The sequence below is a fragment of the Sprattus sprattus genome (assembly GCF_963457725.1).
Source record: "Sprattus sprattus genome assembly, chromosome: 2".
Lineage (NCBI taxonomy): Eukaryota > Metazoa > Chordata > Actinopteri > Clupeiformes > Clupeidae > Sprattus > Sprattus sprattus.
The window spans coordinates 34,002,335-34,028,714 of NC_137921.1; the positions used below are offsets into that span (position 1 = coordinate 34,002,335).

The 26,380-nt window shown below is 41.4% G+C and overlaps 1 protein-coding gene across 1 annotated transcript in view; it reads left to right on the plus strand.

Annotated features, from left to right (window-relative positions):
- The first annotated feature begins 1,701 nt into the window (after positions 1 to 1,701).
- The window catches only part of LOC308382066 (myosin IXB), a 62,200-nt gene continuing 37,521 nt past the window's right edge, over positions 1,702 to 26,380 (plus strand). The window contains exons 1-2 of the mRNA XM_080859748.1: positions 1,702 to 1,857; positions 14,268 to 15,164. Coding sequence (XP_080715874.1) covers positions 14,328 to 15,164 — 837 coding nt within the window. The 5' untranslated portion in view covers positions 1,702 to 1,857; positions 14,268 to 14,327. The remainder of the gene's footprint in view (positions 1,858 to 14,267; positions 15,165 to 26,380) is intronic.

A 26,380-nucleotide genomic window follows, 5' to 3' on the forward strand; every position in this document is an offset into this window, starting at 1 on the left:
TACCGTTGGATCAGTTGCCTTTGTTCCGTATGTCCAGATTGACCAGAGGCATACTCTAAAAGGTTTAGTATTAAAGCAGGGGAACAAGCTACTTACTACACAAATAAAAACATGGTAAACATAATTGTTTGCCAATAACTTATTCCTTGTTGCTGGAATGGTGTTTGGCTGCCTAGCTGCTGATGGTGAAATGTCATGAATGATTGTGGTAATGCTTTCTTTTATCGCAGAGGAATTAATTGTGGGATGGCATCAACCTCACACTCTAAACATTTTTAATTTGGTTGTAGGCTACCTGCCACAGCTTTGGAAAGCTGGATGGATCGTAGCCTAAATATTATAGTTGAACTTGGTGCTACCACAAATAATATCAGCTAGTGGTGAATACAATCAATTGAGAAGGAAGTGAGAATGATGGACAACAACAACAACAACAACTACTCATTCATTATTTAGTCATTTAGCAGATGCTTTTATCCAAAGCGACGTACAAAGGAGAGAACAATCGAACAACTACTAGGCCGGCCTACTCTATCAGGTCTACTTGTAGCCTACTAGTACTGCTATTAACACCGTAACTAGGGTCTTTCACTGGGGGTTTATACCGATAACCTCAACAACAACGAAGAATGACAAGAAGAAAAAATACAAAAACCTGTGAATATTCAGTATCTAAATTTTAATTTCACAAGACTTTTATATTTTTACCAATACTATTACGTTGGATTATGCTTAAGGTCAGGACAGAGGGATACAAGCTATAGCAAGAGGAGATGCCCATCGATTGCTGGCACGCTGTCGATTTGACCGGTTCTTGGATGACTGAATTAACTGCGCTACATTTGTAGTTTAGTAGTTGTACTACTTTGATTAAGTCTCACCACAGCACAAAATAAATAAGCTGGTATCGTCTCATCCGTATTGTTACAACATAAATGTGCATATTTGTAGATGTTTGTTGTATCCAACCAAGAATTTGGCGTTGATCTAAATTGACATTGAGACATAACAGTTCAACGGATGGACTAGAGTAGCCTATTAACACCAATGTCATGGGTTCCATCCCTGGGCTAGAAATGTTGGATATTTTTCCATCCCGTGACTAGGGTTAAAAAATGTAGCAGACCTTCCTGTTTAGGGAGTTCTTTAATGAAACATTCTAAATGAATTAACGCAGTTTCAAACAAGGAGCAAGGAGCTGGCTGGCAGCAAAGTAGCCTATGATAACTAGGCCTCCATAATATTCATACAAAATCCCTGCTGACTGAACTCGCTAAACAAACTTAATTTCACGGATGTTAATGCACTTGCCTGCTCGATACTCTCCGTACTGTTGGGGGCGCTGAGCGACACGACATTATCGAGTCTCAAAGGCGCAATGAATTAAAACTGGACTTGCGGCTTTTCGCTGAACTTTTTTTCTTCACAACGAACCAGAAAGCCTGCTCTCTGGAGAGAGGAAGTACACTAGCCAGGAGAGTAGACTGGGTTCCGTCATATAGGATGCGGGTGTTGCTTTATGTGAATTTATAGAAGAGTATTCGATGTCTGCCGACTGATTTCAGTGTTGTTTATAAGGTAGCTATTGTTTGCAGCTAGGTTTAAAAGTATATACTTGGTAAACCTAACCGGTTTGGCAAAAGACAATTAGTAACTTATTGAACAAGCTAGCTAGAGATTAGCCGCACAACAAACTGGCCTTAGTTGATTGTGGAACTTGGTTTACGAATCGCAGACAAGGCGAACTGCTCTGTAACGACAAAGCTTTGTTTTCAGTCTCGTAAGAGCTGTGAAATTGAACACGAGACAGGAATGAACGCATAAGATTCTACACTTTCTACAGAGTAACTTGATGAGGTAAGTTCACGATGGTGTTCGTGGGAGTTCTTTTGTCCTATGATGTGGAAATAATATTAATCGTAACTTGCTAACGTTGCCTTATGTTAGCCATTTGGCTAGGAGACTACGGGCAGAGTGATTACTGATACTGTTGATAGCTATGTCTAGTTAATTGATTGATACTACTAGTTAGCAGTAACAATAGTGACGTTGATAACTTTTTTGTCTGTGGTGTCAGTTCGTTTTATTACAGGTAAAGCTAATTTAACGCTAAATGTAACCAACGGACGACAAACGTGGAAGATTTCACAACAAAACAAATTCACTTATCTGGCTATGTAGCTTACTTGTTTGCTAGGTCGGCTTTATTAAATTAAGGATTATAAAGTTTATTTTTGAGTTATTGCTCTAGTCTAACGTTAGTTGCTCATATTTTGTTCCGGAGGATGCAAATATAAGTTAACTCAGCTGTTATGAATGATGCAGTATGCCAATGTCATATTACAGGTCGAATTAAGCTAACTTAGATTTTTTTTTTCTTGCCATGGGCTAACATTGATTGGCCTATTTTGTTTCAAACCTATCACTAGAATAGATAGCCAGCTTTAACGTTGTACCACGGCTTGGTTGAATTTTCAATTGCGCCTTATTCGTTCTTTTCCCTTCCATGTGACATAACTGAGTTTGTTTAATTTACTTAATCAATGATCAGATGTAGGATTAAAGTGGACTGCCGAAATACCATACTTGTATACTGGTTTGTGAGGGGCAACGTTTATTCGTTTGAATATAATGTCATCCAGACAATCGGTAGCTGTCTGGCTAGCTAATGTTAGCTATTGTGATGTGAAGGGAGAGCTTGCAACTTGTTGCAAATTAGCTAACAGCCAAGGATTCTCCAGCAGCTGCAGTTATACGTCTCACTTTGTGTTGTTGAGTTATGAGGCATTAGTTACCTGACAGGATTCTCTCGTTGATATAAACACTGTCTGCTTTTGAAAGATTAACACAATCTTTTTGCATCATCCAGTGGAGTTGTCTAACGAGAGACCTCGCTTCACACATACAATGTCTTCCCTAACTGACCTAAATCCCTTCTTTTTGTACATGAGTAATGTCCCAGCATCGCAGCCATGGAAAAAACGCATCATGTAGTCTGAAAGAAGTGAATGGAAATGGGAGAAAGAAATGTTGGCCTTTGCATGCGCTGCGGCTTTGCTTGGTGTTTTAGCTAAATGGAGCAAAGCATTCTCCAGTAGAAATAACACAAATCTGCTTTACAACACACATAGGCACACTGGATGCCATAAACGCTGGTATTTGGGATAGACACTTCAAATTAATGTTATACTATCGAGTACATATTAACTTGCGATATTCTGAAAGCATATCAAGGTGTTGCGACAAACAGCGAACCTTCCCTCAATTTGAATGAATTTGAAGCTGCCGATCTAAACTGATTGTGGGAGTTTGATCGATAAGCGCAATAACACAGTACATAGGGGCCTCTCAGCCTACTAGCAGCCCCTTTTCATCCTCGGAGAGGAACCATATGGCATTCAGCTCACATCCTATATGGTAGCGAATAGAGGAGATTGGAAACGTGGGAGGAGAAAGGCGCTGGAGGAGTGGTCGTTTTTGAGTTGTAGAGAACTAATTGGTTTAACCGTTCTGGAGCGCTAGAATGGAGGAAATCAAGAAAAGAGGAGAAAAATCTCATCAATCGGGAGGCAGGTAAGACGATTCAAATTTCCGAAAAGCATCAATGGACACGAGCATGGCCGTTCATTGTGAGCGTTAGAGACTGCAGCGTAGTAGAGGGCATAGACACGGTCTAATGAATCCCCTTGATATTGTTGCCTCCGCGGGGAAACATAATTCTGCAGACCAGGGAAACAACCCTTGCTCCTTTGCAAGGTATCGTTGTATAGTAGTTGTTGTATTTATATGGTGGCTTGGACACAGAACGTAAGAATAGCTTTAAAGATCTAACATTTCTCTGCCTTGTTTTCATTGTGACTGACCAGCTCAGGCTTATAAGGTAGTCGTTTTTTTTCATGGGGATCTTTGTATTTCAGATGCTGTGTGCGGTAAAATGAGGGCAGTGCATTTACACCTGAGCCATTCACCTTAAGCTCCATAGCAAAAAAAAATGGAAACCGTGAAAGTGTTTGTCTTAACAGTATTACACTTTCTGAATGCATAATTATGAAAATATTTAACTGACCATTGACTTGCTTCAGGTATCGCTTTATTTTTTCTGCAAGAGTCACACATGATGCTCCACTTGAGTTTATATCTGCGCAAAATCATTGCTCAGTATTCTCTTTCATGGGCACTTCGGTGTGCAGGTTGGCCAGGTGGAAATGGCACTACTGGGCTTGTGGTATTGCTCTATAATCCAAAAGGAGCTCTGAAGCCGTCTGACAGGAATGCATATGGGTGTGTCGTTCTGTGGGGAGAGAAGAAGAGGGGGACAAAAGATTATGTAGTGCGGGTTGCTTGATGACGTGAGTTCAGCACCAGAGTATGGAAATTGTTTAAGTTGTAACACCAAACAGCGGGTGGTTTTGGAATGTGTGCATGTGCTGCTCAGCTGTCCTGGCAGTTCTGTGCCGTCGCTGTGGGCAGACGGAGACTGTTAGAGTTTATAAATATCCATAATTACAGTGTGTTCCAAAATGCAAGACTACCCTTTAAAAAGTTGTCTTTTATTGGGCTTTCATCACCCCCAACAAGTTTAACATAAAGTTTCAACATTCATGACAGACAGCAGACATGTTTCATTTGGCTATTAAAGGTTGCTTGGAAAGCACAACTTGTTATCATGGCTGTCAAAGTATGGTAACATCTCATCTGTTCATGTCTTTGGTCTACATTATTTTAGGAAGAGAGTCCTCACCCTTGTACTTGTGTCCACCAGAAAGCAAACGGCACACCTTATTCATCTTATTAATGACCTAATACTGTCTTATTAGTTCAGTTAGGTGTTTGAGAGGAGAGAAGAACCTGTATGGTGACATGGGTCCTTAGCAGCAACTTTAGGAACGGGTGCATATGCTTGCTCTCTCAGGACCAGAGGTCAGAGAGGCTGTGTGCTAGTTTTCAGTCCTTCTCTCCCTCCTGCCTGACTGAGCCGCTGACCTCATACAGGAAGTGCCCTGTCTGGCTTGCTGGGTTTGGACAGAATGACTTGATGTTTACGCAGGACTGTGTGAAACACCCCCTCCATCCTCTGTGGCCAGGCCAGTGGAGCTTGTCCACTCGTAGACTCACCCATTCCACTGTTCGCAAAATTTAGAAATCCATACTAGCCCTTTGGACGGGCATTCTTCTGATGTTGCTTGCCGAAATGACTTGGACTAGACGAAATAAAAGAAGACCATTTGGTTTTATAGAAAGCTAGATGTTTGAGAAAGCAGTAAAAAACATTTAGGCTACATTTATAATCATCCTGAATATCATTATGCATTTTACCCAGTTCCACAATTAATGTATACTAACCATTCTTCTTTTGGGGTTTGCTAGTGGCCATTGTGGTGCCCATCCCCCAATAACACATCAAGTCACACAAATGTAAACGCAAACAACTAAAGCAAATAAAAGGCCTATGCATTACAGGCTATACAGATGTTCTCCTTGTCATTCAGTTGAAATAGCGTATTTAAGCAATAAGCCCCAAGAGGCCGTGCTTTGCGCTGATTTTAGAACAGGTAAGGGAGTTGTTAGGCACGACGCGAAGCGGAGTGCCGTTAAACCCCCTTACCTGTTCTAAAATCAGCGCAAAGCACGGACTCGCGGGGCTTATTGCTTTTCTAAACCTGTTACTACACATAATTGATATGGTTTCATAAATAAAGACAATTCAATTTAAGAAACAATAGTTTAATGATAAACCGTCATTCTTCCGCCACTAAAAATTATAGTTCCTAAATAAATCGTTGCCACGCAACCCTTGAAGCAACGCAACAGCCAGATGGAACACTGGGTATGAAATGCGCTATATGAATGCCTTGCCATTCGCTGCGCAGTAATATGGAATGTAATCAGGTCCAATTGTAAGGTAATGCTGGATTTTACAACGGATTTTAGCCAATCACAATCAAGGATTTGAACAATCAGGTTTAGAAAACATTATGCTCATCCTTAGATTCTTTGCCTACTGTCTATCTGTTTTTCACTAAATATTTTATATTTTTTATATTTCAATGCACTTTAAGATATTTGGATTAGATGGTCAACAACTTGTTCGTTTGCTGATCAAAGTTTTGTCTCCAAATAGCAAGTCAGAAGAAAAGAAAAGGGGAATAAAGGAGGGGATCGTTTCTGATGGCCTGTCGGACAGGGTGTTACATTTTGGTAGCCCGATAGGACAACCTGATTGTTCCCGGACATCGGGCAAGCGATTTTGCAAGCCCTGCATTCTATCGGCCTCTCTCCCTGTGAATGAAGTCCATTCTCTACGGTTGTCTGTTAGGGATATTGAATGTGATGTGCCAGAAATGAATCTGGAAAGGGCTACTTTTAGTAGCTGTGTGGTGGTGTGTCTGTTTAATGATAAGTGCAGTTGTAAGGGCAGTATGAGGTCACCGACTGTAAATAGGCTCTAGGAGATGGCCATGTTTTCAAGCTTTAGCCTATATAAACTGCACGTAGCGAAGAGTAAAATAGGCTAGAGGATACACCATTATTTGATCTCCCTTCGTTTCCAGTTATGTTAGCTGTCACAGCATAAGAGAGCTGAAGTGGTGACACTGGTAAGTAGCTGGCATATGGGATCAACAGTTTGACTTGCTGGGGCAGGGCGTCTCGCTAACGAGCTATTCCTGATGAATACGTTGGCTGGTGAAACCACAGTGACTCAGAGGGCAGGACCATGCTCGCTGTCCATTTCTGTGGCACAGTAAATGTTGCCATAAGAGTGTCGCCAAGTGACCAAATGAAGGGAGAAAAAAAAGAGCTTACCACCCATGATATAATTTTTTTTATAAACCTCCCAAAACACCGAACTGATGAATGCCAAATTATGATGTGATTTTAAGCTGAGATGATGGATGGTTAATGCAGTGTTTTTTTTTTTTTTTTTTTTACTCCATCCTTTATTTATATTTTGATGTGTGGCTGACACATTTTTAAAAATCAAACAAATTCTAAATCCAAAACCACAGTCAGAAAATCTGTGATTTGAAAGGCTGTGTTAAGCACCCTAATGTGCTTATGCACACATCTTAGTACATCAATGCAGCAGGCACCCAAACACAACCCAGAAATACTGCATGGTGAGTAGCCATGGCAAAGCCTAACAGGATGAGAGGATTTCAACAAAGGATCAGATAAGCCTCTTATCATGGCTTGCTTGTCTCTTGTTTCTCTGTCAATAAATGCCAGGTAAACACATGAAGCAATGAAGGCAGCCAAATTTTTATACCTGATCTTATAATTCCTCTTGTGAGAGAAGTGTTATTGTCTGTGGAGACGGAAGTAGGAAAGGGGAGCGCTTGATTTCAGCATGGAAGTGTTTTATGGCAGCTGCTCTGCTGCCAGAATGTCCTTGTGTGTTTGGGAAGTGTTTTCAAAAAGAGACCCACATCAGAGCCCATTCACAATATTCCTTCTGTCCTGCCTACTTCCCTTCAGCCTCTTCCTGAGTTTTGCGTATACGTAGCTGCAATGTCTAGAAAAGTCCACCATGTTTTTTTTTAATTTGTAATTTTCTCAGTTTGTTTCTGAGGCAGCATCTGCTGCAACACACATGTGGAACAGGTCTGTGCTGATCATCTTATGCTGACGTAAGATGAGGGCTCTCTCAATCTTTTGGTTTATGGTCATAGCCACAAAGTAGAGGATGCTGGTTGGCATCTCCCAGAAGCCTCTCTGGTAGTTTTCTACGAATGCACTCAGTTTGGAGTTTTAGGTTTCAGCCCATCAGGCTTATGAAGACCATATTTTTTCCCTGCTCAACGACGGCAGGGCCTCCTGAGGGTTTGTTGTATTGACCATGCCTGTCTCTGGCAAAGAGGTATTTGCATGAGATTAGCATGAAAACCACATGTTGGGAGTTGTGATTTCATGAAATCCATTTAAAGTGGTTTGAGCCTGAATAAGAAGAAGAAGAAAAAGAAAAACGAAAAGATGGCCATGTATCTCCAAACAGCCTGGAAATATCAATGCCTGGAAATATCTATGGGACTTGCCATGATTTGATTGTTTACAGCCGGGTATGCTAGTAGTGATTTTGAGGGCGTCCATTAGTGATCAACCCTGATAGTTGGCCCCTACGTGTATTGGCCAGGCGTACTTGAACGACAGACACCCTGAGAGGGGGGGGGGTTGGGGGCTTGGCATCTGGAGAGCATTACTGGAGTGGGGCCACATGTATGTCTGCGGGGGGCTGGCTTTGGGTTTGCAGCCAGCTCTGTTGGATTACTGACCTGCTGTGTAAATTACACAAAGAATGTTTTATTGAGCTGTGCTAAAATTGGTGCTGAACTCCGACTAGAGCAGAAATTACAAAGTGTTTAACGATCACATGTTCTGTGGCAGGTCGTGTTGAACTCTGTGTTTATGTTGCTTTTTGTCAATTAGCACAACCATCGAACCCTTAGATGCATTATGAACCCATTGTCCAACCACAGATGGACAGTATATGGCCTGGGTGTTACTGAATACATCATTCTAGTATCCTTTTCATGTGATTTCTATTCTTCTCCTATTTTTTAATGTGGGTATTTTTGTTTTAAGTGAGATCTAATTCACTTATGCATAGGGATGCACGATAATATCGGCAAGACATCGGTATCGGCAGATATCGGCTTCAAAACTTAATTATCGGTATCTGCAGATATGAAACATTTCTGCCGATATACCTGGCCGATAAGGTGACGTGTAAATTATGCGCACGCGAAGCAAATGGTTATGAGCGTCGGCTGTGTGGCAGTAGCCTACTTCACAGTATCAGAGGATGATGACGATGCCTATTTGTCAGAAAACTTTTCAGGAGAAGGAGGAGGAGATGCATCTTGGCCATAACATAGGTTGCATGCATAGATGAAGACCACCCGCGTGCCACGCTTTACAACATTACCTGTCCTGTAATAGACGTTAATAAGTTACGGAGTTAGCTAGACAACACTAGCTTGTTAGCTTGCATGCTACGTGACACCAGAGAAGTTGATGATGCCTCATTTCACGGGATGTGAAACGTTATGTCACAAGCCCACGCTATCTGTACATGGCTCACTTTTGCATTTATGGAATTTATACAGCTAACTTGGCAATAACGTTACACAGATTAGTCTAGAAATCCTAGAAGGGGCGTTATTAAACTGTAAGTCAGTTAACCAAGGTAAGCTTGAGAAGTTAGCAAAGCATGCTACGTGACCCCAGAGAAGTTGATGATGCCTCATTTGACGCGATGTGAAACATTATGTCACGAGCCCACGCTATCTGTACATGGCTTACTTTTTCATAGATGAAATTTATACAGCTAACTTGGCAATAACGTTACATAGATTAGCCTAGAAATCCTAGAAGGGACGTTATTAAACTGTAAGTCAGTTAACCAACGTTAGCTTGCCAAGTAAGCCAAGCTGCATTTCCAGAGTGTAGTTGTTCAAGTTTAAGGAGGTACTGTTCAAGTATGAAAATTGTGACGTGAAAATATAAATAAATCTGCCATATTTGAAACCATTTCAGTTTCATGAGTGAATGTCTATTTCTAAAATGATACAAATCAAGTCTGTAATGTCCTGTATTTACAGCAATACCCTAGCATAATAGCAGATTAATTATAGTACAGGAGAGACTTTTCAATAATTAAAAAGCTGAGGTGTATATATCGGTATCGGCATTGGCAATCGGCCAAAAAGAGCTTGTAAATATCGGCATATCGGATATCGGCTAAAATTCAATATCGTGCATCCCTACTTATGCAGTGTGTGTGTGTGGTCTCAAACTCTGTGAAAGCAATTTATCACAAGTTACAAACCTGACTGATATGACTCATGCTTATAGGCAGATCATAGGTTTATGGTATGAGCCGTTTCTAAACTGTCTTTTGTATTGTATTCTTATCACTGCTGACGTGAGCGAGGGCTCAGTATAACACTGGAAGTTCCCTAATTCTCTTGCCATTTCTGCACAGAAAAAGGAATGGAGCAGATGCTCTTTTCACATGGTTCTGGCCACGGCATCTGCAGAAAACATTAAAGTCCTAAATGTAGGTGTTTCTGTTTCACTCATTCATGTGAGTATGGCCTCCTCATTCAGAGCCTGGCCCCTGTTGCATGTGCACTCCATTGAGGACCCCAGGCTGATTTAGCACTCTGGGGAGGGGAGCGCCTTTTGTTCCTGGGAGAGAATGAGCTGGGATTGGGTCCAGGCAGCACCCCTCTTCTCTCTCTCCCAGTGTTGCAGTGAACTGACACCTCAATGGGCTCTGCATCCTCTGTTTGCAGGGAGAGAGAAAACCAGTACCTGCTCTGGTCTAATATAGTCTGAGGGTCGTCTGTGGAGCTGAACTACCTGTAATGTCGCATATCAGTGGTTGTCCAAGGCAAGTCTGGGGCTTTTGTCTCTGGTGTGCCCTTGAACCATCTGATGACTGCTTTGTGGGTTTCTTCTGAGTCGCTGTCTACAGTGGCCTGTGTGACGTAAATGAGCAATGCCCTTCATTCGTTCCTGTTTCTTTGGGTAATGGCTCATTCACTTCCTGTCCATTCCTGTGTCATCCAGAGGTGTGTCTGCTTGAGTCTCAGCTGTTTATCCGTGGCAGTTGTGCGTACCCAGGTATGACTAATGCATTATTTAATGTGAAAGCCATTAACTGTACAGGGTGGTCAATAAGTCGGCGAGAGGTCTTTAAATAGACAGCATTATTGCTCATTTCAAAATGGACAGCGCTCCCCACTCCTTATCACCGTAGTCTTTAAGGTTTTTTGTTGTTGTTAGGTTTGAGGACCAGAGAAAAATAGGATTGCATTTGTGGCCAGTTTCACGAGGATGAATGTCAAACGCGTCTGCTAGGGATGGGGGAAAAAATCGATTTAGTTACAAATCGCGATTCTTGTGTGTGACGATTTTTTTAATCGCCACGCTTCCTCAAAAATCGATTTAAATGTATTTATTTTTTGATTATTTTTTTTGTCTAGCCTGCTTTTAATTATTGTATATAAGGTGGGAAAAAAATTGTTGCCGCTTATAATCCTACATATTGCACAATGCATTCTATTTGTGAGTTCCTTACAGCTAGCAGCTCAGCTTCACACATAGTAACTAGGTAGGAATACAAAGGCTAACATGTTGGACTGCAAACATGTCAGACGTAAGTTCCGAAATTCATGCTGCACCTCAACAGTTTAAATCGCAAGTCTGGAAGAACGTTGGCCAACTCTGTAGCAGTTTGGGTTGCCGGTAGTTGAAGATGGTGGGCTGACTGAGGTGATTCGAATTGCTTACCCCTAGAGGGACACCATTGTGTCTTGCATACATTCCTCGTATGACAGCGAGAGAGCATGAAAAAAAATACAATTAAACAACAGTGTCTAAAATACACGCTGTCTGAAGTGATTACTCGTTAATTTATAAGATGTAGTCTTGAAAAGAAAAGCAAACTTTTAATCCCGATAAATTTATAATCATGAATTTCAATATGATTTAAAATCTATTGACAGCCCTTATTTTAAGAAAACTTGTACTGATTCTATTTAATGTAGGCTACCTTTTATTTATTGTTTAAAAGTAGCCTAAGTGGCATTCATTTCTTAATCTGTCAGTTTGTGTGCAGTTTACAGGGGCTATACAATAAAAGGGCACATTTGTATTTATTTTCTCTATTGGCTGCCCTGCAGTCATTAAGTTAATGTTAAGATTTAGGAATTCAAACTTGAAATTAAACTTGGAAAGCTCAAAGTGAATTAGACTGTGTTGTAATTGAATGTATGATTCAAGTGTTTCCAATGGTCCAGTTAAAAAAAAATTATAACCAAAAGAAATTGCAAGAAATCGTTCACTTGCAAAATCGCAATACCCACAGAATCGCAATACATATTGAATCGCCACCTAAGTACTGTGATGGTAACGTATCGGGAGGTCCCTGCCGATTCCCGTCCCTAGCGTCAGCATAGCATCTTATCTTTGATGCCTCTTGCCAACTATTGATTAACTAAAGTTGGCATATGGTAGTCTCTGACTTAACAAGCCAAATGCAGTTTTGCAGCCTATTGATAAGGCCTTTTCAAATATTTTGACTTTTTCAAGACATTTACATTTATTCATTTAGCAGACGCTTTTATCCAAAATGACTTACAAGGATGTATATACATTTTACATTTACACTGATGGCACACTGCACATCAGGGGCAATTAGGAGTATTGTATAGTAGTCACCATTAAGGGTTTGTTGAAATTGTTGCAGCCAAAAGTGACTGAATTTGCGGTGGGGGAAAAAAGGTGATGATCCCACCAGGATCTTCCGAGGGGCTGTCCCAAAGTGTCAGGAATTTGCATAAACTTGTCGGTTGGCCTAAAGCTGTTTTCTATTCAGTTCCATGGCATAATAGAATGGTTTAGATTCTCTCTGATTGTGTTAGTGTGAGAGGGGGACAGGTCTATAACCCTTTTCTGTATGCATGCTTCAGCCTAAGGACTTTGAATGTTTTAATGGTAGAAATTGGAGGATATCAATGAATGGCAGGTGATGAGCAGGAGATCAGGGTAAAGGGTGTAATCATTTTGAATGTTGTGGGTTAATACTTGATTTTTTACTTGAAGTAACGAGTCACTCATGAAAACCCTTCAGAAGGTTTAAAGGACCAAGTAGAGTTTTAGGGCTTGAGGTCCTGTCAAACTAGAGATAGTGAGGTTTCTATAGGAACCTAAGATGGCTTTCAGATAATGTAAGGGACTCTTAGCTGTTTGAAATGCTGCTCTTCGCAGTGTGATTGTATGTCCATTCATTTGGTTTTATACTGAGGTATTTGTAGTGTACATTTGTATTTCTGATGTAAAGCCTCTGTACTTTTTACGGTAATCAAATTTCTTCCAATTGGTTACAAAGCTTAGCGAGCGTTAGCTGGACTTTCCTCAGGAAATCACTTATATCCTTCAGTTTGCAGCCCAAACAACGGCCTTAATGTTTCAGTCATTTGGCCAGCGATATCACAGTGGCATCTATCCAGGATGGAATGTAATAATCCAGAGGTTCTTGGAAAATCTTGGCTTGCTTGGAAGTGCAGCGGTCCTCATAATTGTGTGTGTCTCTCTCTCTCTCTCTCTGCTTTATCTATTCTTTATGTTCAGAGAAATGGGAAGGTCACAATGCAGGGTTCCCCTTTTGCGTCACTCAATCTATCTCAATACAGCCTGCCTTTTCAATTATTGAGGATGTATTCATCCATGTAGCGTTTCCTTCAGAATGATACACTAATCCCCACCTTTCAGTAGGCTTACTCATCAGCAAGGGTCTACCTGTTGGAGAGAATTTGTGTTTGCATGCCAATGATGCAGTCAGCATAGGCTTGGGCCTAGTTATTATTAGTTAGTCTTATGTGACCATTTTATGCTATGCAGATAAGCAGAAGGTACTTATTTGCTTTATCACTTGTTGCCATATTATGGCAGTTTATCTTTTGTGTAAGTCTTAACAGTAAGGTATCTGTTTTGAATTAGAAATATCTTGCCTTGCGTTAAAGGCTTCTATAAAGGCTTTTGAAACATTATTATCTATGATGCAGATATAATTGTGTATGATAACTTGGCTACTTGTGTGTATGGCACTTTAACCACAGTTTCCTGCGTGACTCACTCTAGCAATCTCACAATTAGACTTGATGGAAGTGTAAGGTTGCAGTAGAATGTGTCTGCCATGCTTATGGGACATATTTTGGATGACATTTGGAAATAACCCTAGCAGTCATTCCCGCTGCAAAAAGGACTACAAATTTAAAGGCATGTTTATTTACCGACTTAAGCTTTTCCAGAAATCTCAGAAACCCCAGCAGTAACTGCTGACTGTTAACCTCCAGCTTCGTCTTAAATCCCAGACCTCTCATTCCTTTTTTTGCTTTGCTGCATATTGCATTTCAGCAGTTTTCCAAAACCAACATCAATCTGAAGTTCATAAATATTCAGGGAAGGTTGCACAAGTGGGTCATCTAAGAATAGATTTCCTTGTGTGTTTTGGGAAGATATTCTTAGGGGGAAAATTGGAATGAATTTTCTTATATTTTATCGATTATAACAGTCTAATTACATTTAGATAATTTGCTCAGTTTAGTGAGACATTCTGTCTGACATGGATCACTATTTCAGCTATTACGCTTAGTATGAAGAAGCTCAAAATAAAGTCATTATGAACTGGGCATCTCATAAAAACCCATTTGAATGGGTGCAAGTGTGTTAATCAGTGTTCATCTGTTGTGTCCTTGTAGGTGCTAGATGGTGTATGTGAAGGCCATGAGGCATGCTGAGCCTGTTCTCCCAGTGCCAGAATGAGTGTCATGGATGAAAATGGGGCAGCTAGCCAAGATGGAAGATCCTACGTTCTCCAGGTCTACCCACGGATCCCAGGGGAGACGGACACTTGCTGCACCATCAAGGTCACCAAGGATTCCACAGCAGCCACAGTCATACAAGATGTGTCCGCCGAACTGGGCCTGGACACGTCGAAGAGCTACGTCTTGGCCGAGGTGAAGGAGTGCGGTGGAGAGGAATGGGTGCTAGAGGCCACGGACCTCCCTGTTCATCGGGTTTTGCTCTGGCCCCGTAAGGCTCAGGATCAGCATCTCCAGAGCGAGGGCTTCTACTTCCTGCTGCAGGAGCGGAACCGAGATGGCACCGTCCGCTACGTGCACCTCCCGGCCCTCTCTCAAGAGCGGGAGGCCCAGCGACTGGTGGCCCGAGGCTTCCTGCCCCCTCCCCATAAGGACTTTGATGACCTCTGCAACCTTCCTGCCCTGAACGAGGACACCATCTTGGAAAACTTGCGCAACCGTTTCCACAAGAAAAAGATCTACACCTATGCTGGAAGCATCCTCATTGCAATCAACCCCTTTAAGTTCCTGCCCATCTACAACCCCAAGTATGTTAAGATGTATGAGAACCATCAGCTGGGAAAGCTAGAGCCCCACATCTTCGCCATCGCCGACGTGACCTACTATGCCATGTTGCGCAAGCGCATGAACCAATGCATCGTCATCTCTGGAGAGAGTGGTTCTGGGAAAACCCAGAGCACTAATTTCCTCATCCACTGTCTGACAGCGTTGAGTCAAAAAGGCTATGCTAGTGGTGTAGAGAGAACCATCCTTGGGGCAGGACCTGTGTTGGAGGTGAGACACTGATTCTGACTCTGCTATGAGTACTCAAGCAGCATGAGCTTTGAGTCATTGTTATGTTACAATATTTTTATGCTGTGAGGTATGCTGTGAGGTCTGTGTGATCGTCATCAGTGAGTGGTAGCATTGAACATGAAAGGTTTTTAACTTAACCAGAAAGCTGCATATGGGCCTTTTGATATGAGGACAGTCGTGATGTTCATATTCTAAAGTTGTATGAAGAAACTAAGAAAATAGAAAGTGTTCAAGTGAAATAAGAAGCAAACTGCTAGCTCCTCCACTATTGACAAATTGCAGTGTGTTGGGAAATTATTTTTATGGTCTCATGTCTCCAAAACATCTAAACAAAGATGACCACAACCACAAAATGACAAATGTTGGGAGATCTGTGCTTTGCAGTTCATGTAGGATAGCACATTTGCCCATCCCATTAGCAACTTTAGCTGAAATTGATGGCCTCCTTCAGCCTTAAAATGTCTTTTATCTAATTAGCAAGGCAGCACTCATGGATCCATCGGGGACTTTATTAGATTTCTCCATCAGTGAGCATGTATGTGGAACAAAGGTCCCTTGATGTGCTTCCCCCACATACAAACTAATTTTTTTCACTATTGGCAGTTCTGTGACTATTTTGGCAGTCTGGTGTTTGTTTGTGGAAGGCCATAAGGCCCACAAACACTCTCTGCTCTGCCCACATGGCTAGCCCCAGACTGGTGGGCTTCAAGGGCTCATGTCCTAACCACAGTGTTCTCTTTACTACCCACTGCCCTCAATATGAACAGAGGTGCAGACACACAGAGGTGTTGTTCTCATGTAAATAATTTAAAAGGGCATTCAGGATTTCTTCAGATAAGCGTCAGATTTAGGGTGATGTAGGAATTTAGCAGCCTCTGCCTGGATGAAAGTGCAAGGATGCTTTAGAGCTGTGTTGTGTTTGTTTATACTTGGGTGTTTGTTTGCACTGTGTAGATCTTCAGAGGACAAATTACGTCTTTCCGTGTCTTCTAAACTATTTCACATCTAACCAGATGTTCCTGCTTCAGATCTGAAATGCAAATGGCAACTCAGAATCAGCATGTTGTCTATCAGCATGACAATGATTTCGTTGTCCCACTTATATTCTGTAAAGCACATGCACATTGTTTTTTGTTGCACAATCACATTTAGCAGAAATGTATTGTCTCCAAGGATTTGCGTAGGCTGTCTGCTGTCAGTGCAGTCTCATATCATGATTAATTAATGGCAGGCAGCACAGTCCCTGCCCAGTGCCCTCTGCTCTCTGCCCAGCGCTCTCTGCCCAGCGCCCTCTGCTCTCTGCCCAGCGCTCTCTGCCCAGCGCCCTCTGTTCTTTGCCCAGCGCCCTCTGCTCTCTGCCCAGCGCCCTCTGCCCAGCGCCCTCTGCCCAGCGCCCTCTGCTCTCTGCCCAGCGCCCTCTGCTCTCTGCCCAGCGCCCTCTGCTCTCTGCCCAGCGCCCTCTGCTCTCTGCCCAGTGCACTCTTCCCAGCGCTCTAAGGCATTCATAGAACTTTCTTACCCATCAGCTTTATTTTGAGTTTCGTCACGTGGATGTGGTTCAAACCACAGAATCATCGCACACTGCAGGGCTTGCAAAATATTTTTTTTAGGCTAGTCCAACTCAAGACAATTCTCCCCCCCCCCCCAAAACAAAACCAACCAATCAGTATATTTCATTATTATATTTATTATAAATGTGTTTTAATTAAAAAATGTTAATCTCAGTAGACTGGGTGCTATGAACCAAAAAAAACTCTGAATGGTGATATCACATGTATATGAAATACAAAGACCGGGTTTCCTTCCCTTTTTGTACAGGATGAGTTAATATAAGTCCCTCTCTTCAGTTCGTCGAAACAATTTTGGCTAAATCACCATAGCAACTAGGGGTGTAAAAAATAACCGATACGTATCTATATCCGTTTTTAGCGTGTAAGATACGACTACATCTATGCGTGAAGTCCCGTATCGGTTTTAAAATGTCATCAACCGGTCTTTGCCCGATTGAAAAGTTATGAATCGGTTCACAAGCGTTTGTCCCTCCGTTTTTTTTTTTTTAAACACAAAACACTCGCTGGCCTGTTGCATTTTTATCTCAGTCAGAACAATGTCAGCTTGTCATTGGCCAAAGCCCGCATAGCATAAACCAATCAGGCTGTATTCTCACTATTAACGCCTGAGAGAACCTGGAGAGAATGACAGATTACAACTCTCAACAATGCTATGCTAGCTACACTATTCATTTTCAATGGCCGATGCTATGCTAGCTACTTCAGCCAAGGAAGGTACATCGTTGTTGATTGCGTGTTTCTACAGACATACTCGGATTTAAATAATTATAAAATAATAAATAGGAGAATTTTTGTATCATTAACAATTATGTTTAACATTTATAGTCATGATTCCGAGACCGAGCCATCTTGATGTCCTAACATTTAATATAAGCACTGTATGAACAGTGCAAATGGCAGTGCAGACATCCCAAGTATCCCGGAAGTTCCGGGAGTCTCCCACATATTGATAACGACTCCCTGATGCACGCAAGTTACTTAAAATCTCTCGGCACCAAGAGCAAGCGAGCAAGACCGCGCACACGAGACAGACGTGCTCCAAACCTCATTAGCATCTGTGTAGCGCGCGCACGGCAGAGAGGGAGAGGGACCTAAGAGACTGTGCGTGTGTGTGTAACGAGGCAGTGTGCGTGTGTGCCTCAGGAGCATCCTGATTGGCCTGTTTCGGTAAGTCAACCAATCAATTTTTAGTGATGGCGGGCTTTTATCTCCTCTCCCGAACCAAATTAATTAGTTCAGTGTATCTAGGAACAGGGGCACCATGGCACAGGGAGAGTGCCCCCTAAAAAGAAAATATAAGACAATTTACAACAGACTATACAAAGGTGTACCCCTGTCTTATAAAAGTAAATCACAATGACCGTCTTGCACGCTGAACTATCTGTGATTTCAGCATTGCCCATGGTGGGTTAAATTACTGTAAAAGACATGTTGAAGTTTCATTTCATGTGCATATTATTCATGCCAGCTAGTTGCCAGGGCTACATGAAAACAACAAGCTCCTTAGACTTGTTTAAAGTTGCAATGGAATACAAATAAAAGCAGTTTACATAAATAGGAAAGTATTAGCAGCATATAATAAATAGTAAAAGTAATCTACATATTTAAACATAATTAACAAAGAATTGCATAGGACTATAGCCTATATAATGATATTATGCTTTTAGGGACCACAACAGAAATATGTAGGCCTAGGGGGGGAATACCTCCCTGAAATGATTTTTTTGCAGGTTGGGATGTCTGACTTTTAGTGTTTTCAATAATTGAACGGCATCGCATCGCATCGAATCGTATCGTATCGTACTGAATGGTTTTTTATCAACATGCATCTTTTCTTGTATCGTATCGTGCCCATGTATCGAGATACGAATCGAATCGTTTTTGTCATGAGAGATTTACACCCCTAATAGCAACACATCAATAAACTTGAACCTGCTTCAGCGCAGGCTAATTTAAGTGAAGCTGGATAAGCTTGCCACACCCCTGGGAAAAGAAGAGATTCCATTGACCAAGGAGCGATATTAGTTAGATTAGCGTTTCATAGGGAAAGAGTTATTCGCGATCGCCAAGATCCGTTATTCCAATATGATGTTCTTGCGAGCGCAACCGATTCAGCCGACAAGGAATCATTTATTTACAAGACCTTCTCTAACCATTTATTGAAAACACCACAGCTGAGCATTGACTTTCTTGCATTTTTTTGCCAGTGGTACATTTTTCCAGTGTCGGCGATGCAGAGAACAAAGCACTCATAATTATATTATTATTATTATATGTTCTAAGTAACCATAGCATATCATTATTGAATTTCTTATTAAAACATTTACATTTTAGTCATTTAGCAGAGGCTTTTAATCAAAGCGACTTTTATTCTGGACTATAAGGCGCACTAAGCCTTTCATTTTCTCAAAAAACGACAGTGCGCCTTATAATCCGGAGCGCCTTTTATATGGATTCATTCTGTTGTGCTTACTGACCTCGAAGCAATTTTGTTTGGTACACGGCGCTCTGTCAAAATGTTTTAGTACGACTTTGGTAAACTACAGAGCGGAACCGCTTGCAGCATTACGGCTACCGTACTTTACATAAACACTCGAACAGTACATTGCTTCAGACCACTGTTGCTTTCTTAGCTGGTGTTGGAAGTGCCTTCTCCAGCAAGCTTGAAATGACAACTAGTCATTTGCTATGGAGTAATGCTGGGAGCGTTTCTCTCTATCCATTAAATAGGGAATGTATTACACGTATAGAACCTATTTAGAATGGCTGACCTTACATAAAACGGCAGTGAAAGAGCCAAGAGACTGGAGGCAAACTAGCATGCTAACGTTATACTTATTAGCAGTGAGGGTAGCTAGCTAGTATGTGTTTCATTGGATTTTTGGTCTAAGCGTTAGCAGAGCTTCAGTTAAGACCTACAACATTTTGAGTTATTGTAAATTACGCTAACGTTTGATTTAGCGGTATCCGACAGTTTTTTTTTTTTTTTTTTACGTGTTACAAGGTTGGGAGTTATTGTGAATACGCTCATTAACGTTTGAACAATGTTGAGATTTATTGTGAACACGTTTAATAAAGTTTGACTGACTGACTGTTTTGTTTCGCCTAATGCGCCTATAGTCCGGTGCGCTTTATATATGAAAACAGATCGAAAATAGACCATTCATTGACAGTGCGCATTATAATCCAGTGCGCCCTAAAGTGCGGAAAATACGGTACAAGGAAATGTTAAACTACACTTGGTAAGGAGGTGAGGGGTATCGAACTAGCAACCTTGCGATTACTTAACGATTCCTCTACCCACCCTTGTCGTAATATATACATGTACATAGATATCCCCCCCATAAACTGCTTATTTTCTTGCTCTTGTGGCGGTTTTGTATTTTGCAATGATTATGATCTTGTATTTTTCATAAGCGATCATGATCATCTCCTGCTCGCCAGCGGAGAAAAAAAAGAGGCTCTCTCTTTGAGTTTAGTAGCCATTGTACCCTCAGAAAATCACTTCCCCCTTTTGAAGTAGGACTCTCATGCGCAATTGCCCTGATAAGTGAAGTCTGGTTCGCATTAAGGACATTGTTTGACTGCGGATCAGCCTGTCCTAAATCATGGCGGTATTTTTTTAATTTTTTTAATTTTTATTGAAAAAAATATAATTCAGACAGTTATTTATCCACATATACATGATTTAAAAAAAAAAATTGAGATATATATATATATATATATATATATATATATATATATATATACAGCTGCGGAAAAAATTAAGAGACCACTTCAAAATTATCAGTTTCTCTGGTTTTACTATTTATTGGTATGTGCTAAAGTAAAATGTACATTTTTGTTTTATTCTATAACCTACTGGCAACATTCCTACCAAATTTCAAATACAAATATTGTCATTTAGATCATTTATTTGCAGAAAAATGACAATTGGTCAAAATAGCAAAAAAGATGCAGTGTCTTCAGATCTCGAATAATGCAAAGAAAACAAGCTCATATTCATTTTAAACTACACAATACTAATGCTTTAACTTAGGAAGAGTTCAGAAATCAATATTTGGTGGAATAACCTTGCTTTAAAATCACAACTTTCATGTGTCTTGGCATGCTCTCCACCAGTCTTTCACATTGCCGTTGGGTGACTTTATGCTACTGCTGGCGCAAGAATTCAAGCAGCTCGGCTTCTTTTCATGGCCTGTGACCATCCATCTTCCTCTTGATCACATTTCAGAGTTTTTTTATGGGATTCAGGTCTCGAAATTGGGCTGGCCATGACAGGGTCCTGATCTGGTGGTACTCCATCCACACCTTTACTGGCCTGGCTGTGTGGCATGGAGCATTGCCCTGCTGGAAAAAACACTTCTCAGAGTTGGGGAACATTGTCAGAGCAAAAGGAAGCAAGTTTTTCTTCCGGGACAACGTTGTACTTTGCCTGGCTGAGGACTCATCAGAGAAGACGAACTAGAAGACCCTCCAGTCCGCTTTTTTCAATCCTTATGGTCTTTTACAAACCTCAGCCAGGCAAAGTACAACGTTGTCCCGGAAGAAAAACTTGCTTCCTTTTGCTCTGACAATGTTCCCCAACTCTGAGAAATGTTTTTTCCAGCAGGGCAATGCTCCATGCCACACAGCCAGGCCAGTAAAGGTGTGGATGGAGTACCACCAGATCAGGACCCTGTCATGGGCCAGCCCAATTTCGAGACCTGAATCCCATAAAAAACCTCTGAAATGTGATCAAGAGGAAGATGGATGGTCACAAGCCATGAAAAGAAGCCGAGCTGCTTGAATTCTTGCGCCAGGAGTAGCATAAAGTCACCCAACGGCAATGTGAAAGACTGGTGGAGAGCATGCCAAGACACATGAAAGTTGGGATTTTAAATCAAGGTTATTCCACCAAATATTGATTTCTGAACTCTTCCTAAGTTAAAGCATTAGTATTGTGTAGTTTAAAAATGAATATAAGCTTGTTTTCTTTGCATTATTCGAGATCTGAAGACACTGCATATTTTTTGCTATTTTGACCAATTGTCATTTTTCTGCAAATAAATGATCTAAATGACAATATTTTAATTTGAAATTTGGTAGGAATGTTGCCAGTAGGTTATAGAATAAAACAAAAATGTACATTTTACTTTAACACATACCAATAAATAGTAAAACCAGAGAAACTGATAATTTTGAAGTGGTCTCTTAATTTTTTCCGCGGCTGTATATATATTTAAAAGAAACCCCCACCCTGACTGGACATAGAGCAATCACCATAACAGAAAACAACCATATGGACAATTTGGGTGTCTTTGATTCACCTGTTTACAGTTAAAACACAAATAAAGATAGACTTTCTATGCAAAACTGCGTGACTTAAGATCTCAAACATGTCATAACCGGCAAACTATAACCAAGTTAATTGGGCTGGACTGTCTAGTGTGGCCCAGGTTTTGTTGTGTGGTTTAGCCTACTCTGTTGTAGAGCTGTGTCGATTTTCCGATTTTTAATCGATTCGCATATTAATGACCGATTATCGATTTGTACGTCCAAAGATCGATTTAAACATTTTTTTTTTCGATTTTATTTATTTATTTATTTTTTCAAGCATAATAATAATGCACTGGTTGGTGTCCCAGTAGGAATCCACTGTTGCAGATATAGTCACCTCAATGATGTCCTCCATTTATTGTCCTGAATTATCTTTCTTGAAGGTAGATTGACCCTTAACGTTTTCATCAGGCTTCCAGCCATCAGTAACTACCAATACTTGTAAGATTTGCTGTTTAATATTGATATAATACTATTTTTAATATGTTGCTTCTCTACACAGTCATGAAGTGAAGGAAACGGTTCAAATACATTTTTCATTTTTAATAACATTAACCCCCGGATCGAATCGAAATCGGATGGAATCGGAAATCAGATCGAAATCGGATGGAATCGGATGGAATCTGAGAAAACCGGAAAAAATCGGAAAAAATCGATTCTGAAACTTAAAGATCGGAATCGAATCGATTCTTGAAATTTTAATCGAAACCCAGCTCTACTCTGTTGATGTGTATTGTAGTTGTTGTAGTGACTGGTCCACTTCAGGGCTGCCGTTTGCAGTGTCCGTGCACAGACAAAGCCACCATGGCCATGCTAGCCTGTAGCCCTTAATGTTGTCCTGCAGCAGTCATGGGCTCTTTTGCCCTGGAGCCTCTGAGGGATCTATGATTTAATCCACCAACTATTTTTTTTTACACGAGGAGCACTTTGTATTAAGGATATAAATAGGTAATAGGCTAAAGCAGTCTTGTGATGCAAGTAATGTGTTGTGAGGAGAATGTGTGGCAATCATTTTTGAAACTGAAGCACAATGCTGCAGTGGACAGCCCAGTGCCTTGTCTTTGTGGGTGGTTCCCCCCCCCCCCCATTTACCCTTGCATGCCCAAGTGAAATCAGATGAAAGGACCAGAGAGCATGTAGACGCTCTGGGCCTCGCCGTGGTTACGGAGAAACAATTTTCCCCTCCGTCAGCAGAGTCATTGTCCCCTTGGCAGGCTAGTCCACTGGCTCTATTACAGGCCTGCGCCTGCTTCCCCTTGCCTGCGGTCGAGAAACAGGCTGTGAAACCAGCCCAGAGCAGAGCCGCTTCAGCTTTTCCCAGCGAGCTCAGACGCCAGCGACGGTGATGGCTCCACAGAGTCACTGGGGGAGAGCTCAGGCCCCTCAACCTTTACGATGGAAAGCCAGTTACAGAATTACAGTGGCACATGAATCGCTGTTAAGACCACTAGGCTATTGCTTTCCGGTAAAGACAACGGTAAAGGCCAAAGAATCTTGTAGACCAACGCGGTAGAGTAATAAAACATGATTTTACACAAATATGACTGCATAGATTTCATCGGTGATGAACACGAACATAATCAAAAAATGAAACATTTTAGTTTTCCTCAAATACTGCTTGCATTTTCAGTTCATAAACATCGTTTTCTACGTGTTTGAGTGTGCTGTATGTATCATTGAATAAAATGTTGAGACACCATGAGACAGGGATGACGCCAATACGATTACAGGCTTCGTTGCATTCTTTCAACATTGGCAGGTATGTTTATGATGGAAAACACAACACAAGACATAGCAAGACGGCTAATAAGTTATTACTGACTAGTCAAACTCAAAAAAGGCCAACTCGGCATCCAACTGGAATCCCTTTGTAACTTTTAGCCCTCGACAATGAGTAAAAGCAACTCTGAGACTGACTCTTTTTCGGTCTCTTGCATGGTCACTCTTTCTTTGTCTTTCTTGCTTCCTCCAAACAATGTCTTCCTCAGTTTCTTTGTCGCCTTTGCCACAATGTCCATACACAGAATACTGCACAAGCTTCCTCTTAAAATTTGCAGAAGGGTCTAGTTGTTCTTGCGTGAGGTGGTGCCATAAAGCATTACATAGTTCTCGAGAGAGGTGTATGTGACGGAGAGTTGGAGCCGCTAAATATCAATATGCGTTTATTAGCCTTTATGGGCTATTAATATGATCAACATAACATCCTCCTACTAACAAAAAGATTGTTTCTTAAACAAATAAAGAATATAGCTGTTACTGTCGTCGTACTCACAATCTGTTCATTAGGAATCGATATTAGATAGCAATATACATCCTCAAATCATCTAGCAGCCTAAGCGAAGGTGGTTTTTGTTTGAATGTCACAAAATCAAATGGCCCATAAATCAACATTCACAATGGCGTGTGGTGTACGCATGGTGAAAAAGAATGCGCTTTTTGCATTCTGCATTTCTACGTGAGAAGAGAAACCATCCCACAGTTATTGTTGTCCACACTGTCTATATTTGTAGCATTTATGTAGCATTGAATTCACACAGTCAAAGTAGTCCTAAAAAAATGACATAGGCCTCTGTGTGATGTGATGTAATTATAAATACATGGCCTACGAGCCTGTCCTCTGTGTGATGGATGTAATATTTGTCTAATTCTAGGGGGAAATCGATCTAATTTCTCCTTAAACTATCATCTCACCGGTCAGTTGTGAGATTGTGTTATGACTCAGCAATGGAAATCAACCTAAATCTGAGCTTAAGGTTTAAGAAACGTGTTTATGGCACAGCAAGGGGGCCTAAGACACAACTTTTGCAACGTGCAACATACCTTGCAGATGAACAAATGTGTGTGTTTTTTTTTCTTCAAACCGCCATCAAGCTTTGTTTTATAAACAGACTGAAGGTAACTTCACACAGGGCCAGCCCTTGCACCACACACACACACACACACACACACACACACACACACACAGGGCCAGCCCTTGCACCACACAAACTGGTTCCTCTGGTTCAACCTCAGATCAACTCCACATGTAAGGTCTTACACGGCTAGTGCCTTCTCTTCACTCAAGTTCACCAGCGTTATTTTATTTTGCTATAGGGGCACCACAGTGTAATGGAACCTTGGAGCAGATCAGTCTGTATATGGTTATGAAGACGTGCTTCAATACTTGTGCAAAGCCACTGTTCTTCTTCTTTTTTTTTTTTTTGTAAATTGGGTGGGGGGGTGGGGGGGCAAAGGGTTAAATGCAAAAAAAGGGGTTACTCCCTGCTGCAGAGTAAGAGAGCGATATATATATATATATATATGTATATATATATATATATATATTTTTTTTAAGGTCTTAAAATTCCTCTCTCCTCCTCCATGCTCTGTTTGTGATTGATTCTTTCTTCTTCTTTAGTGTGTAGCTCCTCCAAAGGCAACTCCCTTAGCCTCCACCGCTGCTTTTTCTCCCCAGCCCACGGGCCTCCCTGCGGCAGCGCCCCTCCCTGCCAGCCGACCCGACCCGCTGGAGGTGGCACGTGGTGCTTTACTGAGTTTAGCTCACAGACAGGAATTTCCTATCGCTCTGCTCCAGCTGCCAGGAAGTAGGATTCCCCCCCCCCCCCCCCTCCTCTGCATTAACAGGAAGTGGTAGCCTCCACAGCGAAGCCGGCCTCCACTAGCTATCTCAATAGGGTGTCGACAAGCTGCATATTGTTTTTAAGGAAGTCTGAAGTAGTAGTTGCTACTTTGTGTCCATTGTTTATGTCCTCCTCTGCTTCCACTATCTCTGGCTCTGGCTATATTTGGTAAAACTGCCTCTGTTGATGGCACACTCAGCATATAACAATGCCACTCTCTAGACAGTGATGACGCTATGACACAGTCAAGGCCACACAGAGATGACACAGACAGTGAATGCTCTGAGCTGGCAGTTACACGCCCACTTTATCACACCTGACACTAGTGAGGGGAAAAAAATGAGTGAACCATTCAGATTAGTAGCCTGCTTAGGCTTTGCAGCGTCCGTGACGCTCCTACGGATGCCAACATTGCCATACTTTACACTGCAAAATGCTTAGCTCCTAATTAGGGGTGGGTATTGCCAAAGAAGTCACGATTCGATTCGTATCACGATTCACATGCCACGATGCGATTCTATCACGATGCATCGCGATACTTGAATTATTGCGATGCATTGCGAATTTTCACTGAACACTGTTAGAAAAAAATGAAGCCATTACCAGTGGCTGACTGGCTGTGTATGATCTGGATAGTGTGTTCAATTGATAACTCAAAGCAACTCAGTTCATACATAGCTGTATT